The following is a 15338-nucleotide window of genomic DNA, read 5'->3' on the forward strand; positions in this document are numbered from 1 at the left end:
CCTTTCAGATCTCTCTAATCTCCTGTGGTAATTTGCACACTTGGATGATAACCCTCTTTGAAAAACAAGCAGAAAGGCTCAGAACAAGGAAGCAACTAGCCCATTACCACAAAGCTAACATGAGGGGAGCAGGACCTCCATCCAGGCTACTTGACTTCCAGGCCTTGGGAAGCACGTTACTGTGTTGTCTGCTGTCCTTATCCACAGAAAACCACAGGATATTGAATACAGTTCCCTGTGCTGTACGGCAGGACCTTGTTGTTTATCCATCCTACAAAATATACCATTTTAAAGTGTACAGTTCAACGGCATTAAGTATATTCTCAATCTTGTGCAACTATCACCACTGTCCAGTTCTAGAATTTCCCATCAGCTCAAATGGAAACCCCAGACCCATTAAACAGTCATTTCCCATTTATCCTTCTGACCTCAGCCCCAGGCAACCACTAATCTGCTTTCTGTCTCTATAGGTTTTGCTATTCTGAATATTTCATATAAATGGAATCATCATATGTGTGTGGCCTTTGCATGTGTTTTTTTCACTTAGCTCAAGTTTTTGAGGTTCATCTACATTGTCGCATGAATCCATATTTCATAACACTGAGAAATAGTCCATTGTCTGGATAGACCACAATTGGTTTATCCATTCACCTGTCGGTTGACATTTGAGTTATTTCCACCTTTTGACTATTGTGAATGATGCTGCTATAAACATTTTGTACAGTTTTTGTTTGAACATCTGTTCTCAATTCTGTTGGGACTATATCTAGGAGTAGAATTGCTGGGTCAGATAGTAATTCTATGTTTACTTGTTGAGAAATCATCAACCGTCTTCCATAGTGGCCGCACCATTTTACAGTCCCACCAGCAGTGGACACAGGTTCCAGTTTCTCCACATCCTCACCAACACTTACTGTTTTATGATTTCTTGATTATGGCCATCTTAGTGGGTGTGAAGTGGCATCTCATTGTGACTTTGATTTGCATTTCCCTAATGGGGCAGGAGGAGAAGAGGACGACAGAGAATGAGATGGCTGGATGGCATCACTGACTCTATGGACATGAGTCTGAGTGAACTCCGGGAGTTGGTGATGGACAGGGAGGCCTGGCGTGCTGTGATTCATGGGGTCGCAAAGAATCGGACACGACTGAGCGACTGAACTGAACTGAATGACTAAATAATGCTGGATATCTTTTCATGTCCTTGTCAGTCATTTGTGTACCTTCTTTGGAGAAATGTAAATTAAAATCTTTTAATCTTTCACTTTTTAATTGGATTGTCTTTTTTACTATTGTTTAAAAGACTTTTTTGTAAGGCATAACTTCCATTCAGAAGTAAAATGCACAATTTTTGTGTACAGTTTGATGAATTTTATTTATCAGTACCACCCAATCAATACAGAGGACATACCCAGCACTGAGAAGGATTGTTGGTTCTGTTTCTAGCCAATAACTTCCCCCCAAAAATCACTCTTCTGGCCTCTCTCACCATGGATCAGTCTTGCCTGTTCTTGAACTTGATGGAAATGGAATCACGAGGGACTCAGCATATGCTCTTCTGTGGCTGGCTTCTTTGGCCCAGCACTGTCTCTTTGAGACTCAGCCATATTGTAGTATAGCAGTAGTTTCCTCTTTTTCATCGTCATGCAGTTACAGTCAAATATATGAGTGTACTTCGATATATTTATCCATTCTATCCCTGATGGACATTGAGCGTGTTCCCAGTGTTTGCCCATGTGAACAGTGTTGGCATGAACATTCTTACACAGGTCATTCTGTGGACACGGGCAGTCGTTTTGGTTAAGGACATAATACCCTAGGGTGAAATTATTGGGTCAGAATATTTGTTCAGTTTCAGTAAATACTGTCAAATTGTTTTCCTAGATGGTTGTACCAATTCACAGTGTCACCAGGATTTTATGAGAATTCTGGTTGCTCTTTATTGACATTTGGTGCTGTCAACTCCATTAGCCACTCTGGTGAGACCTATACTAGGATTTACTAGACAATTTTTTTTTTTAACCAGTGTCTCTTCCTCTGTCTCCTTTCTTCTTCCTCTTTTTCTCTTTATTTTCCTTTTTCTTCTTTCCTTTCCTCCTCTTCTTTTAATGCTTCTTTGTATGTTTTACATAAGGCTGTATACTGGAAATTAACTGCATGAATTTATAGATTTGGTGTGCAAAATCAATATTTCAAAGTTTAAGTATTAAAATACAAACACGATTCCGTGTATCATCTGAAAGTATTGCCTGTTCCTCCACACCTGGGGAAATGCAGCTTATGCTGTTTGACGGACTCACTGGTGCCCCTGTTTTTGCCAGGGCCCCCGTTGATTCTTGCCCTGCTCCAGGCATGCTTAAGCCAGAAATGAGGGTTGTTGCCTGTGGCCAAGGAACAGAGTGGATTCTCAATAAACACTCTCCCAGCCTTAGGCTTTTCCAAACCTTCCTCTTCCTCTGAGCAGCTGAGTCCAGGGTCCCTAAGTAACCCCCACCCCAACTTTCACCCCTTCTCATCCACGAACTGGTGTTATTCTTTGCTTTTTGGAAAGGGTCTTTCCTGGAGGTCCTCCTTTGGCTAATTAGATGAGGCCGACTGCAAAAGATTTAAATGGCGCAGTTTGAGAAGGAGGAGCAGCTCACACAGCCCCGGGTTAGACCAGCGGGCGTTTTTTCCTGTTTGGGGAAATGGCTCCTGGATTAGCCCCCTGCCGCCCAGGGTGGTGTGTGAGAATGTGTGTTTTCGCCTGTCCTCCTGCCATGCCCGCGAGGAGCTTGTCTGTCCCCAGCCTTGTCATTTCCTCCCAGTCAACAGCGCCAGATGCTCCAGACCCCATTAATGAGATGATGAGGGATTTGGCCATTGAAGACTTTTGAGTTCAAGGGGACACAACCCCACCCCTGACGCAGCTGAGGGGCTGTGTGAGCTGGCAGCTCAGTTTAACTCAAGATCCAGCAGACTTTGGGGAGAGGAAATGGTCCAAAGCCCAACCATCAGTTTGGGACTTCCTTCGGCAACCTTTGTGATGAAAGCTCTGAGAGGGAGGTTGGCAAATGGGCATTCATCAGGAGCCTTCTGAGTGCAGAGCTGTCTGCCAGACCCAGGCGGAGGTGGCCGAGGCTGGCAAAAGAAATAAGGTGCATCTCCGCCCTCCAGGAGCCCATAGTTGAGAAGTAACTGGGAGGATGTTAATAAACAGTCCTCCTGGCTCACAGATCAAATCTGGGCCACAGTCCTTTAGAATTCTCGCGAGGTGGAGGATGTTGGTTCCCAGCCTGAGTTGGGGCACATGGATGGACCCGGCTCTGACCCAGGGGTGCCTGCTTTGTGTCCGCACCGACATCCAGCTTAACCTGGTTGTAGTGGCATTAATAGCAGGTAACCTGAACCCCCATTCTGTGCTGCCCCCTGGGTCATGCACGTGATCTCACAGAAGTCTTAGTATCACGATTTCCTTCTTAGGTAGGTGCTATGATTTACCCGCATTGTCCAGGCGAGGAAACTGAGGCAAAGAAAGGTGGGATCACATTTCCTGAGGTCACATTCAGGACCTGAGCTCCAGTCCTCCCCCCCGACCCCAAAACCTGTGTGAATTTAACTCCTACTTCCCACTACCTCTGTGCAGATGCCTTTTTGAACCTCCACGGCTGGACGCTCATGTGGAATGAAATGCTGTGCCCTACCCCCGTCTCGTCTCCAAGCACGGGCAGGGTGAGCCAGCCAACGCTGCCTGCCATTCTAACAAGAGGCCTTGCTGCCGACCCCTGGAGGGATAATAAGCAAGGCTGCCAGTGCAGGCGCTGCAAGGGGGCGACTCGGCAGGCACGGCTAGAACTCCTTAAAGCTGAGGAGCAGCAGACCTCCTGGAGAGGGTGACTTTTAGGCTGCCTGTGTGGGAGGCCTCCACTCTTAAAATTTAACACACTCTCCCGCCCTCTGTCCAGAGCTGTGAAAATCTGCAAGGTGGGATTGCTTTGACCACAGGAGGGCGCCCAACTCCTTGCCACACCTGAACAGGGCACTGGGGTGGGGGGAGGTGGGGGGAGAGAAGTGAGGGTAATTTTGGGTGCAGTCTTTTTTTTTTTTTTTGGGTGCAGTCTTAAACCAAACTCTCTTCAGCTGATCACATAAGCTCCTGGGGAAGGGCAGAAACATTTCAAAACCAGCCCAAGAGGGACCTTCTATTCAGCTGGGGCTGAGTTAGGGGCTGAGAGTTCCACCAACAGAAATGACAGGGTCCGACCCTCCAAAGAGCACACAGTCAGGAGAATTCAAACGCTGTATGCTAAGTGTCCATCCAGAGTGATCATTTTAACAAGCATTACGTGAGCACCGACTGTGTGTCAGGCTCTGTGCTGGCTGCCAAAGACATAAAAACGAAAACAGTACAAAATCATTGCCCTCAAAGATCCTCAGTCCACGTGGAAGAGAGAGAGTGTGTGTGCATGTGTATGCCTGGCCAAGCTCAGTTGTGTCCAGCTCTTTGTGAGCCCATGAACTGTAGCTCACCAAGCTCCTCTGTTCATTGGATTTCCCAGGCAAGAATGCTGGAATGGTTGCTATTTCCGACTCCAGGGAATATTCCCCACCCAGGGATTGAACCCGTGTCTCTTACGTTGGCAGACAAACTCTTCAGCACCATGCCACCTGGGAAGCCAGACAAAGCCTACAAGAATAAATTTGGAAAAAACAGGAAAGTGAAGACACAGGGATACATAGAGAATACTTTAGAAGGGTGGAGGAGGAGCACCAACCGAAACTAGGAGGAAATGGGGAGTATCAGGGAAGGCTTCCTGGAGGAAGAACACTCGATCCTTGCTGGGATGGACTATGGTGTCAGGGAAGGCTTCTTGGAGGAGAAGACATGAGAGCCAGAGTTATAAACGACGTGTGGGGGTTAACCAGGCAAAGAAGGAGAGGGTCTTTCAGGTGATGGGAACAGTATAAGCCAAGGGCTGGAGGTGAGCAACAGCACAGAACACAGTGCGGGGAGCCTAGGGAGGGAAAACTGAAGAGGGGGGCAAGGCCAGGTGGAGACGGGGCGTGGGTGCGGAGTGCTGTGCTAAGGAGATAGGGCCCCCGGCTGTCTCTGTGTGTGCGAAGGGATACATTGCCTCTTCTCTTTCTGTCTCCTTTTCAGAGCCAAGAAGAAAAGCAAGCCGTTGAACCTCAAGATCCACAGCAGCGTGGGCAGCTGTGAGAACATCCCCTCCCAGCAGCGCTCCCCGCTGCTGGCCGAGCGCTCCCTCCGCTCCTTCTTCGTGGGACATGCGCCCTTCCTGCCCTCCACCCCTCCCGTCCACTCCGAGGCCAATTTCTCCGCAAGTAAGTCCCCCGCACCCGCACCCGCACCCGGGTGGCTGCACCTGCTGCCCTCCGCGCCCGGGGCGCGCCCTCTGCTTGTCCTTCCGTGAAAGTACACCTCATCCGCGCTCCGCCAGCCACCACCCCCTGCGCCACTCAACGCCCCTTCGGATGGTTTCAGAGAAAAGGGGGTGTGATTGGGAGGTTGTTGTCACTGGTCCCGTGTGCCTGCAGGTGTGTAGGGATGACAGCGAGAAGCACGCTTGCAGGACATTAAAGGAAACAGCAGTCTTTTCTCTCCTCTGCTTCTTAGCTGCCCAGTCACAGGATTTTCCCTGGACGCCATGGGCTAAGGCGTCTCTGATTTAATTTTGTAATTTTCTCCTCCACACCGGTCGATGCGTGTAACCTTTACATCTCCATGATGGATTTTGGTTCACACTGGGCTGAGCGGGGCCTGGGGTGGCTTACATTCTGCTGTCATGAGTTTTGCGGCAAAGTGTTTATTCCTAGGGGCGGAAATGGAACTTTCTGGTGATCAAGGATGAAGTCTCAGAAGACGTTTAATTTTCTCTGCCCAGAGGCCCCTTTTGCTGAGCAGGCGCAGATGTGGTCAGAGGGGAGCCGCTGAAAAAAGCTCAACCAGTCCTCCAGCCAAGACAACAACTTTATTGCTTGGGAACTTGGGAAGAGGAGCGGGTACTAGAATGTGGAGGAAATAACCCCTTGCCCCTAATACAGCCAGACCCTGTCTGCGTGTTGCTACTCTGAGAAGTGACAAAGGATGCTCAGTGAGTGCCTCTATGTGCTAGTCAGACACATGTGTGATGCCACTTAGTTCTTGCAACAATCAGTGGTACGCATGGATTATTCCCATTGTATAGATGAGGAAATTGAGGCCCAGAGACATCAAAGAATCGCCTAAAGTCACACAGCTATGGAGTAGTTGAGTCAGGATTTGAATCTGATTCCTTCTAACTCCAGAGTATACCAGTTTAACCATCATGCCTGATTTTGTAACCAAGTTCCTCAGATACCCAGCAGGACATCTTTCTCTAAATGTGGGATGCTGTTCTTTATCTTTACATAAAGTTTTTTAAAACTCTTTTTAGGGAGCTCGTGGACCTGTTAAGGATTGGATGCAATCTATTAGTTCTCTCCCTGGAAAACTGCAGATGGAATGTCCAACACAAATCTTTGGAGTCAGGACGGTCGGGTTCAGAAGCTCTGCCTTACCCCAGCTGGACGGTTGGCCCAGAGCAGAACCGTGAACTCAGTTTACAGTCCACACATGTGTCTCCTGAGCCCACTGCAGGACTCAGTAGAGGGTCTTATACCAGAAGAGACTTGTGTGGACATCAGGAGAGGCTCCAGAACCTGGCTTATCTCTTTGCCCAAGGCTACAGGCCCTGAATCAAGCAAACTAAAATTGTGCTCATGACACACGTCGATGCCAGAAAGCCAGTTTATCAATTTGTCAAGAGAAATCACTGTCAGAGGGATCAGAGACACTCCATGATGGTGGGTGGGCCTGAGGTGAGCCTGGTCAAGGGAAAGGGGTGATGACATTTGCAGTGAGTATTGGCAGCCGGCTGGGGCAAGGAGTCATGGCTCTGGAGGGGGCTGCCTGGGTTCCAGCCCCAGCTCTGTTATTTCTGAGCAGTGTGCTGACCTTCAGCAAGTTAAGAGCCTTTCTGAGCCTCAGTTTCCTTTATCTGTGAAATGGGAATAGCAATAGCTTCATGTCACAGATGTTTGTGAGGACTGGATGAGCTCATATTTGTCAAATTGCCTGCACAGTACTTGGCACACAGTAAGTGTCTCATAATGGCAGTTGCTATTCTGATGTTTGTTGTCTCCTCCTCCTACAGTCATTTCCATCCTCTGGCTCCATGATTAATTTTGAGGCTGTAGCTAAATGCCTTTCAGTTCACCCCCGCACCCCCAACCCAACTCCCTTTTGGCCCTAAGAGTGCCTGGAATTTACCTTGGCGTGATGCTGGGCACTGCCTCTGGCAGCCTTCTGTCCTCAGGCATAGCCATCATATGAGAGAATGTCATCATGGCTTCCTCAGAGGGTTTGACCATAGCCCTGGACTTTAATTCTGGCCAGAGGAGAAATATCTCCATCTTACCTTAAAAAAAAAACAAAAACAGCCATCAGACTTGCACGTTCAGACCCCTGCTTCTGCCCTAGAGTTTCGTAAGAATTCACCGTAGTTCCCCATTTTGATGCCTGCCCCCTGTCTCCATCTGAGAGGAGACGCTTCCCTGCCTGCCCATGGGCAGGAGCAGAGTCATCCTGAATTAAAATCAGCTCCCGATACTATGAGGCCCTAGAAGCACAATTTTCTCTCAGGATAGTCCTGGTCCTTGTATGCAGAGAGGCCCCTCCGTGATCTCCCAGGAAGGCATTTGAGTCTCAGGGAGAGAACAAGTGTGTAACCCAAGTATTAGCTGAACTCCCATGGACTAGTCAGTCCTATTTTTGATGATCCTAACAAATAATAGAAGCAGAGGCAGCCTGGTGGAAGAGGCACCAGATCAGGAAATGAGAAGCTCTCCACTGGATCTCTTAGTGTTGTCACCAGTGGCCCGTGTGACCTTTGTCCTTGCTGGGCGTGTCAGTGGCGTTGTCACAGTTCAGGTGCATTGCACTCTTTGGGGGCATATATCATCATTCCCATATTACAGATCAGGAAACTGAGGCTCTGAAAGGTGAGTGATCTTGATCACATTATAGGTATTGAATCCAAACGCGAACTCTAACCTGCATCCCGTCTTCCTTTCTCTCTCTGGGTCTCAGTTTCCCCAACTGTACAGTAAAAGACTCCATGCAGGTCCATTTCAGAGCTTCGGAACTCTAAGGCTCACCCAGTGAATATGCAGAACAGCTTTTCCAAGGCAGATATTTTGACTCACTCAGAATGCCAGTTTGGGAGTCTCTGAGTCTGGGCTGTGGGGAGCACACAGCTGCGGGCACCGGCTCCCCCATACTACTGACAGCCCTGTTCTCACGCCACTCTGAGTTCCAGAGGAGAACTTCTGGCCTCTGGGCCCCAGTGCCAGCCTTCCTTCCCTGACCCGGCTGAGGGAACCTCTGAGGCAGTGTCCCTGCCAGCCTGAGTCCGTCCTCCCGTTTGTCACTGTCAGCTCTGGCTGTGGCTGCGCTGTGAAGGGCGGAGATCCTACCTCCAGTTATCCCCGATGGTAATGCCGGGAGTCAGCATCAGGAAGATTCTGGCTGCAGAGTGGCCGGGCCTTGGACCCGGGGTGCCTAGCCACCTCGAATGAGCTGCAAGAAGGACCTAACCTCCTTGGGGCTCTCCCTGCTTCCCTGGTCTGGGGGTGACTGACAGGGGAAGGGAGGAGAGTAGAGGAGTCCCGGCTCCTGAGGAATCTGTCTCTAAGATTAGCCATGGACAGAACACCAGCTCTCAGACTCTACTGCTCCACATGGAGGATGCTGCCCCCGGAGTGAACCTGCTTCTCAGAGCAGCGGAGAAGCATCACTTGCCTCTCCATCCCAGCTGTGTTTGTTTACCCCTGCTGCGCTCACGCATGCCACATTGCCCCTGTATTGTCTCACTGGGTGCCTTCCACCCATGGCCATTTTTGGACCAATAAGCTGTGTGTCTGTGGCACCTTGGAGGGCACCTCTGACCCCCAGCTGACTCAGTTCAGGTAGCCTCTATGATCCCTATAAAGGAGCTTCTTCAGAATGAAAAAAAAAATTGCTGCCTACATGGGAACAGTAATTATTCATCATCATTCAATACTGGATGGTGGAAGTGATTTGGGGATTATAGCAACCAAGTGGTGGCTGACGTATCATGGGGCACGTCACTGAACCCTGTGGGTCTATTTCTACCCAGCAAAGGTGGTAGTGAGGGTAAAATGAGGAAATCGTGTGAATTTCCTCGCATGGGGGCCAGAACTTAAAGCACCAAGTCTCAACGAAGGGTCGCTTGGGGAGCTCTTGCTGTACGTTATGTGATGGAATAGCATGTAACAATGAGGAAAATGACGATAATAATAGCAGTCGGCATTTATTGCGTGTTGACAGTGTCCCAAGCTTCATCAATTCAGGCAAAGCAATTTACTTCTGTTGTTTTGTTTAAGCTTCATAGTCCTCCATCGGGTAGGTACTCTTTAGTTCAGTTCAATTCAGTCGCTCAGTCATGTCTGACTCTTTGCGACCCCATGGACTAGAGCACGCCAGGCTCCCTATTCTGATGCCCATTTTACAGATGAAGAAGCTGGGGCTGAGAGGTTTAAGTCACTGCCCCAAGATCACAGGCCAGGAAGGGGATGGAGTTTGCTCTCATTCGAATCCGCCAAATCTGCAACACTGGCGTGTGAAATGGCAACACCTTTTCCACTGAAACTTCTTCGTTCAGTAAGCAGGGGGCTTACCTTGTTCAAGGTTTCTCTCTGGCACCCTTGCCTCATTGGGAGACTGTGTAATGGGGGCCAGTCTTGCTCCAAGGATGCCTCTTGTTCCCCCAGAGCACAGTGCTGGCTCAATGATCAGCACCCATGCTGGCTAGCAGACTGTTACCCCACCGGACTCCAGTGTTTATGTTCAGGGGATCCATTGTCCCAGGCGGTGGCCATCCCTGTGGGCGGGGAGCAGGCAACTGCAGAACGCACTCAAAAGATGTCATCCTGAACGTCTTTGGTAGAAGATGAGGGGTGATGGGGACTTCTTTTGCCACCTGCAGTTTTGGGGTGTTTATTAGCTGTCTGGGTGGGTGGGTTCTTCAGGGCAGCAGCTGCCAGAATGAACAAGTGACTGATGATGCCTGGACCTCCCCATCTTGGCCCTGAACACCAGCTGCAGTTGGATATGAGACCCCGGTCTTATGAAATACTGTCCTTCACCAGGTGTTTGAAGGACAGCATGCCCTCACCTTGCCCTGTCTCACTGTGCCCTCTCATCTCTTTTCCAAGCAGCTCCTGTTCTTTGTTCCACAGACACAGCAACAGGAAGCTGACCCTCAGCCGAGGGCCTGGCCTCGTGTGCCTTGGGGGGATGAGTCAGAAGCCCGGTTTGTTAGGGAGGCAGCCGCAGGTAGCAATAAAGACTGGTGAAGCCGAGCTGCGGACTCCCAAGAAACCAGTCACTGGAAGGGTTATAAAGAGACTCGGGACGGGGGTGCATTATATAATGGGGTTTAATGAGGCTTGAGGCCAAGGTTCATTACCACCACCCCCTGGAAGAGGGGGAAGAGGAGTGTGTGCCTTGACAAAAATTGACTGCCTGAACCACGTTCTCATCTCAGAATCGGGAGAAATTTTGAGAAATTTGAGTCTAACCTGGCTCAGTGGTGGCATATCCAAGGGGAAGACATAATATCCCATACGAGTGACCCAAAGGACTTTTCTCCCTTAGAGTGAGCCAGCGGAAGTCCTGCTCCCCACACTCCCACCCAGGAGACCAAGGAAGAGCCCATGTCCCATGTCACCTGGTATCTTTGTGGTATTTTAGAAACTGAGGTCCCAGCAGGTTGCTAACACTGACTGGCCATCTGCCACTTGCCAGGCAGGTGCTGCTGTGGGTGCTTTAGAGGCTCTCAGATATGCGCACCTGGGAACAAGTGAAATGGCACAGAAAGGTTCATAATGAGGACTCTTGTCCCTTGCATCAGCCCTCTCCCAGTCCTGCTTCTAAAAAATGCTTTCCGTGTCTGCTGCTGGACTGACACAATTTAAGCTAGGTTATAACCGCTTTGTTGTTCTCAAAGCATGTCCCAGACTAGCACCATCCCAAAACTTGTGACAAATGTAAATTCTTACTCTTCTCCTTCCAGACCCACTGAATCAGCACCCCTGGGGAGGGTCCAGACTTCTGTATTTTCACCAGCCCTTCAGGGTATTCTGCACTTGAACATTTGAGAATCACTCGATTCTCTCTCTCTCTTTTTGGGAAATAGATTCAAGCTTACAGAAAAGTTGCAAAAACAATACAAAGGTTTCCTGTACCCCTTTAGCTCAGAGTCATTCAGTTCAGTTCAGTTCAGTCGCTCAGTCGTGTCCGACTCTTTGCGACCCCATGAATCACAGCACGCCAGGCCTCCCTGTCCATCACCAACTCCCGCAGTTCACTCAAACTCATGTCCACAGTGTCGGTGATGCCATCCAGCCATCTCATTCTCGGTCATCCCCTTCTCTTCCCTCCCCCAATCTTTCCCAGCATCAGACTCTTTTTCCAGTGAGTCAACTCGTTGCATGAGGTGGCCAAAGTATTGGAGTTTCAGCTTTAGCCTCAGTCCTTCCAATGAACACCCAGGATTGATCTCGTTTAGAATGGACTGGTTGGATCTCCTTGCAGTCCAAGGGACTCTCAAGAGTCTTCTCCAGCACCACAGTTCATTAGTTTTTATCATTTCTTTACATTTGCTTCTTCTCTCCAATCCCCCCGCCCCCAACCTCAGTTTCTCTTTCCCTCTCTCTCTCTCCTTTCTGTGGACCATTTGAGACTAGGTTGCATATTCTCTTACATAACCACGTGTAGTTACCAGATTTAGTAAACGATATTGAATCAAGACTTTCATCTGACCATCTTCCAATTTCAGCAGTTTGTCTCAATAGCATCCTTTATAGCATTTTTTTTTTTTCTGGTGCAGGATCCAGTCTGAGGTCACATACTACATTTAGCTGTTTTGTTGACCTTGAACAGTTCTTTAGCCCTTGTCATTTTGACTTTGCCATTTTCAAAGAGTAGGGACCAGCCACATAACAGAATGTCCCTCAGTTTAGGTTTGTCTGATGTTTCCTTGTGGTTAGACTTGGGCTGTGCAGCTTTGGTGGGACTTCTACTCAAGTGGTGCTGTGTTTTACTTAATGCAGCCCTATTCTCTGTGGGCCAGGCCTGCCAGACCTTTAGCTTTTTTAAAAAAAAAAAAAAAGTCTGAGACCGTGATGTTGATGAGAAAGCTCCAAATTTAAAAATCTAAGCACCCAGTGAAAAATCTTTCAACCCTGTTGTGAACCAGTTTGAATAATCCCACAGGCTTGTGGGTCCTACTCGGTCTTAGGTTTCCCAGTTTTTAACCTCTGTTCTAGAATCATGGAGGTCGGAACAGGTAGGTGCCTCAAAAATAATCAAGTCCAAGCCCTCGTTTTTACAGATGTAGAAAATGAGACCAGAGAGCGGAAGGGACTTGCCCAGGGTTACAGAGCTGGGTTTGAACCCAGGTCTCCTGATGCCCAGCTAATGGTTCTCTCTGTCACACCAAGATGGTTGGAAAACTGAAGCTTCATAAAGTTTTGTGCTGAAAGTGCCCCAGAGGAAGGAAACAGTGCCTTTGATTAAACGGCAATGTATTTTGTGTGTATGGAGGGCTGGTGATATGTGTGGTGTGTGTGTGTGTGTGGATATGTACGTTTTATGCAAGGCCACTATTGGGTTTTTATCAACTCCTTCTCTGATGTGCCCATATATTTTGTAAATCCTGCCTTAGCACAAACAGTTTGGGCTCAGCATGCAGTGGACAACCTTAGACCTTTTGTTATGATTGCTCCCACCAGGAACTATGGCAGCAAAAATTGGTTGGTAAGTGGTTGGCACTTGGAACTGAGTGGGGGAGTCATTTGTACCTCTTGGAGTGAGTCCTGATCCTTAGTCAGGTACACACTGTCGGCATGGACATCCTGTTCCTGTGTCTGATTGTGCCTTTGTCCCACCAACAACCCCTCCTCCACAAATAAATATTTTTGAACAGACAGTACCATTTTTGAGCATGCACTTTGTGGCCAGCATTGTGAGTCTATAACTACCCAGGATCTTGAAGGCAAAGTAGAAAAGATTCTGCTTGTTGCCCTTCAGAGCTGCTGAGCTGGATGGTTTTGGCATCATTGAGGCAGGAGCTGAAGTTGCTAGACTTCAGTGCAATCTTTGTGTTTTATGGATGGTTTTCCTGACCAGAGAAACAGGTGTCCAAGCAAAATTATGCCAAAAACTATTTTGTTAATCAGAAAATAAGCAGGTCTTTATTGCTTCATGATAGTGGTTGTACGGACATATGGCTTTGTTACAAGTGACAGTAAACAAACTTGAGCTTTTTTTTTTTTTAACTGTGAAAGTCATTTATTGGCACATGTAAGTGAAAAGTCCAGGGGTTGTGTGAGCTTCAGGCATGGCTAGATCTAGGGGCTCAGTTCATGTCAGGACTCTGTATCTCTCAGCTCTGCTCCTCTCCAGGGTGGCTTCACTTTTAGGCTTTCATGTGGTGACTATATGGCCTCAGAAGTTCCAGTCCCTTCTCTCTCTTGGTCCATAGTAAAGAAGTGAGATTGGTTAAGTCTGAGATTCACTGAGTCAACCAGCATGACCACGTGCTCACCTCTGAACCAGTCAGCGGAGTTAGGGAAATGGGATGGAAACTTACTCATTTAACCCTGAGCTGTGATTTTTACTTTGGGGCTTAGAAATGGAATCTTTTTGCCTAAAAAGGGAACATGAATGCTAGGGAAGCTGACAACTAGTGCCCATTAGAGTAGAAATGAGCAACAATGGTCCCTGTCCTCAAAAGCTTTGAGGAGCAAAGCTTTTGGCCAAATTAGTTCAAGTTAGTGTGGCCTTGTCTCCACTGCTATACAGAAAGCTCTTTCCTATTTCTGAGGGTCTCCCTTGGGCTGTATTTCTCAGTGATCCCTGGCAAGGAGTTTCTTTCCTATCCTTCTGACACTCCTATGGTGGGGTCTCCAGGAAGCACACAGCCTGTCAGGGAAGGTTAACCCATGGTTCCAGGTGGAAACTCAGCTCCACTCACAATTTGAAGCCATAGCATCTTGGCAGTAGCCAGGCATGGGATGGAGAGTTGGACATACCTGGGTTTGAATCTCATCTCTGCCATTTATTACCTAACATCTCTGAGCCTCAGTTTCCCCACCTTCAGGATGGGCCTAATAGGCCTTGCTCATGGAGTAGTTATTAGGATTTGAAATAAAAGGGAGCTGAGCCCTGTGCCTGTTTCTTAGACAGCGTTACCTGTTTTGCTGTGGTCGTCAATACTATCATATAGGGTTTGGGTTTCAGTCAGCTTTGATCCTCCCTGGTTTCTGCTGGACATCAGTCCAAACCACCCCCACCACACCTGAATGGAACCATCACTACTGATTGAATTCCGGACAAGTGAGTAGCTTAGTCTTTGTGGGCTTTTCTGGTCCTGGTGCCTGTACCTGCCTTAAATGACATGTCCTTTGCTAATTCTAATAACAGGTTTTCTTTTCACAGACATAGAGTCCTCTCTTCTCATCCCCAGGACTGTGCTCCCGGACTCCCCTCCTGATGACCTTTTCCATCACTCACATGACACACAGGCTGTCCTGTTCTAGGATGTAGCTCTGATAACTCTCATCTTACTCCCGGACATTTTGTCTGTCACTCCTTTTGAGTGGGGCTTCCCGAGTGATTCAGCAGCAGAGTCTGCCTGCCAGTGCAGGAGATGCAGGAGACATGGCTTCAATCCCTGGGTCAGGAAGATCCCCTGGGAGAGGAAATGGCAACCCACCCTGGTATTCTTGTCTGAAAAATCCCATGGGCAGAGGAGCCTGGCAGGCCACAGTCCATGGGGTCGTGAAGAGTCAGACATGACCTAGTAACTGACCATGTACCCACTCCTTCTCAACGGGGTGAGTCGCCCTTCTCCAAAGACCAGGTTGCCTCCTGGACCTCAGGTGGACCTGTCCCCACCCCACTCCTGCTGGCCTGGGTGCACCGTCTTACTGGTCAAGGGTGCACGCCCTTGCTGAATGCCCCACCCCACCAGCGTCCAGGCAGGATCTGGGGACCTGTGTTTCATTCCAGGCACATTCTTCTCAGCCAGGATACAAGTGGCAAGTATCTCACCGTGCTCCATGCTGCTCTGTCCCGAGACCCCTGTTAAAGCGATTCTCCCCTCGGCTGAAAGTCAGCACGTCACCAGGCAGGCATGGTGGAGACAGTGTCCTTGCCCCCAGCGCCTCCTTCTCTGTTTCCTCTCCTCCCTCTCTTGCTCCATGCCGTCCGTCTCTGTCTGTCTCTCTGG

General features: G+C 48.8%; 1 protein-coding gene across 1 annotated transcript in view; it reads left to right on the forward strand.

Annotated features, from left to right (window-relative positions):
- KSR2 (kinase suppressor of ras 2) overlaps positions 1-15338 on the forward strand; it is a 427400-nt gene that overhangs the window by 243431 nt on the left and 168631 nt on the right. The window contains exon 5 of the mRNA XM_088827840.1: positions 5141-5325. Within this exon, the coding sequence (XP_088683966.1) occupies positions 5141-5325 (185 nt within the window). The remainder of the gene's footprint in view (positions 1-5140; positions 5326-15338) is intronic.

Source organism: Moschus berezovskii, chromosome 19 (assembly GCF_049115385.1).
Source record: "Moschus berezovskii isolate FMDL1 chromosome 19, NW_MosBer_1.0, whole genome shotgun sequence".
Taxonomy (NCBI): Eukaryota; Metazoa; Chordata; class Mammalia; order Artiodactyla; family Moschidae; genus Moschus; species Moschus berezovskii.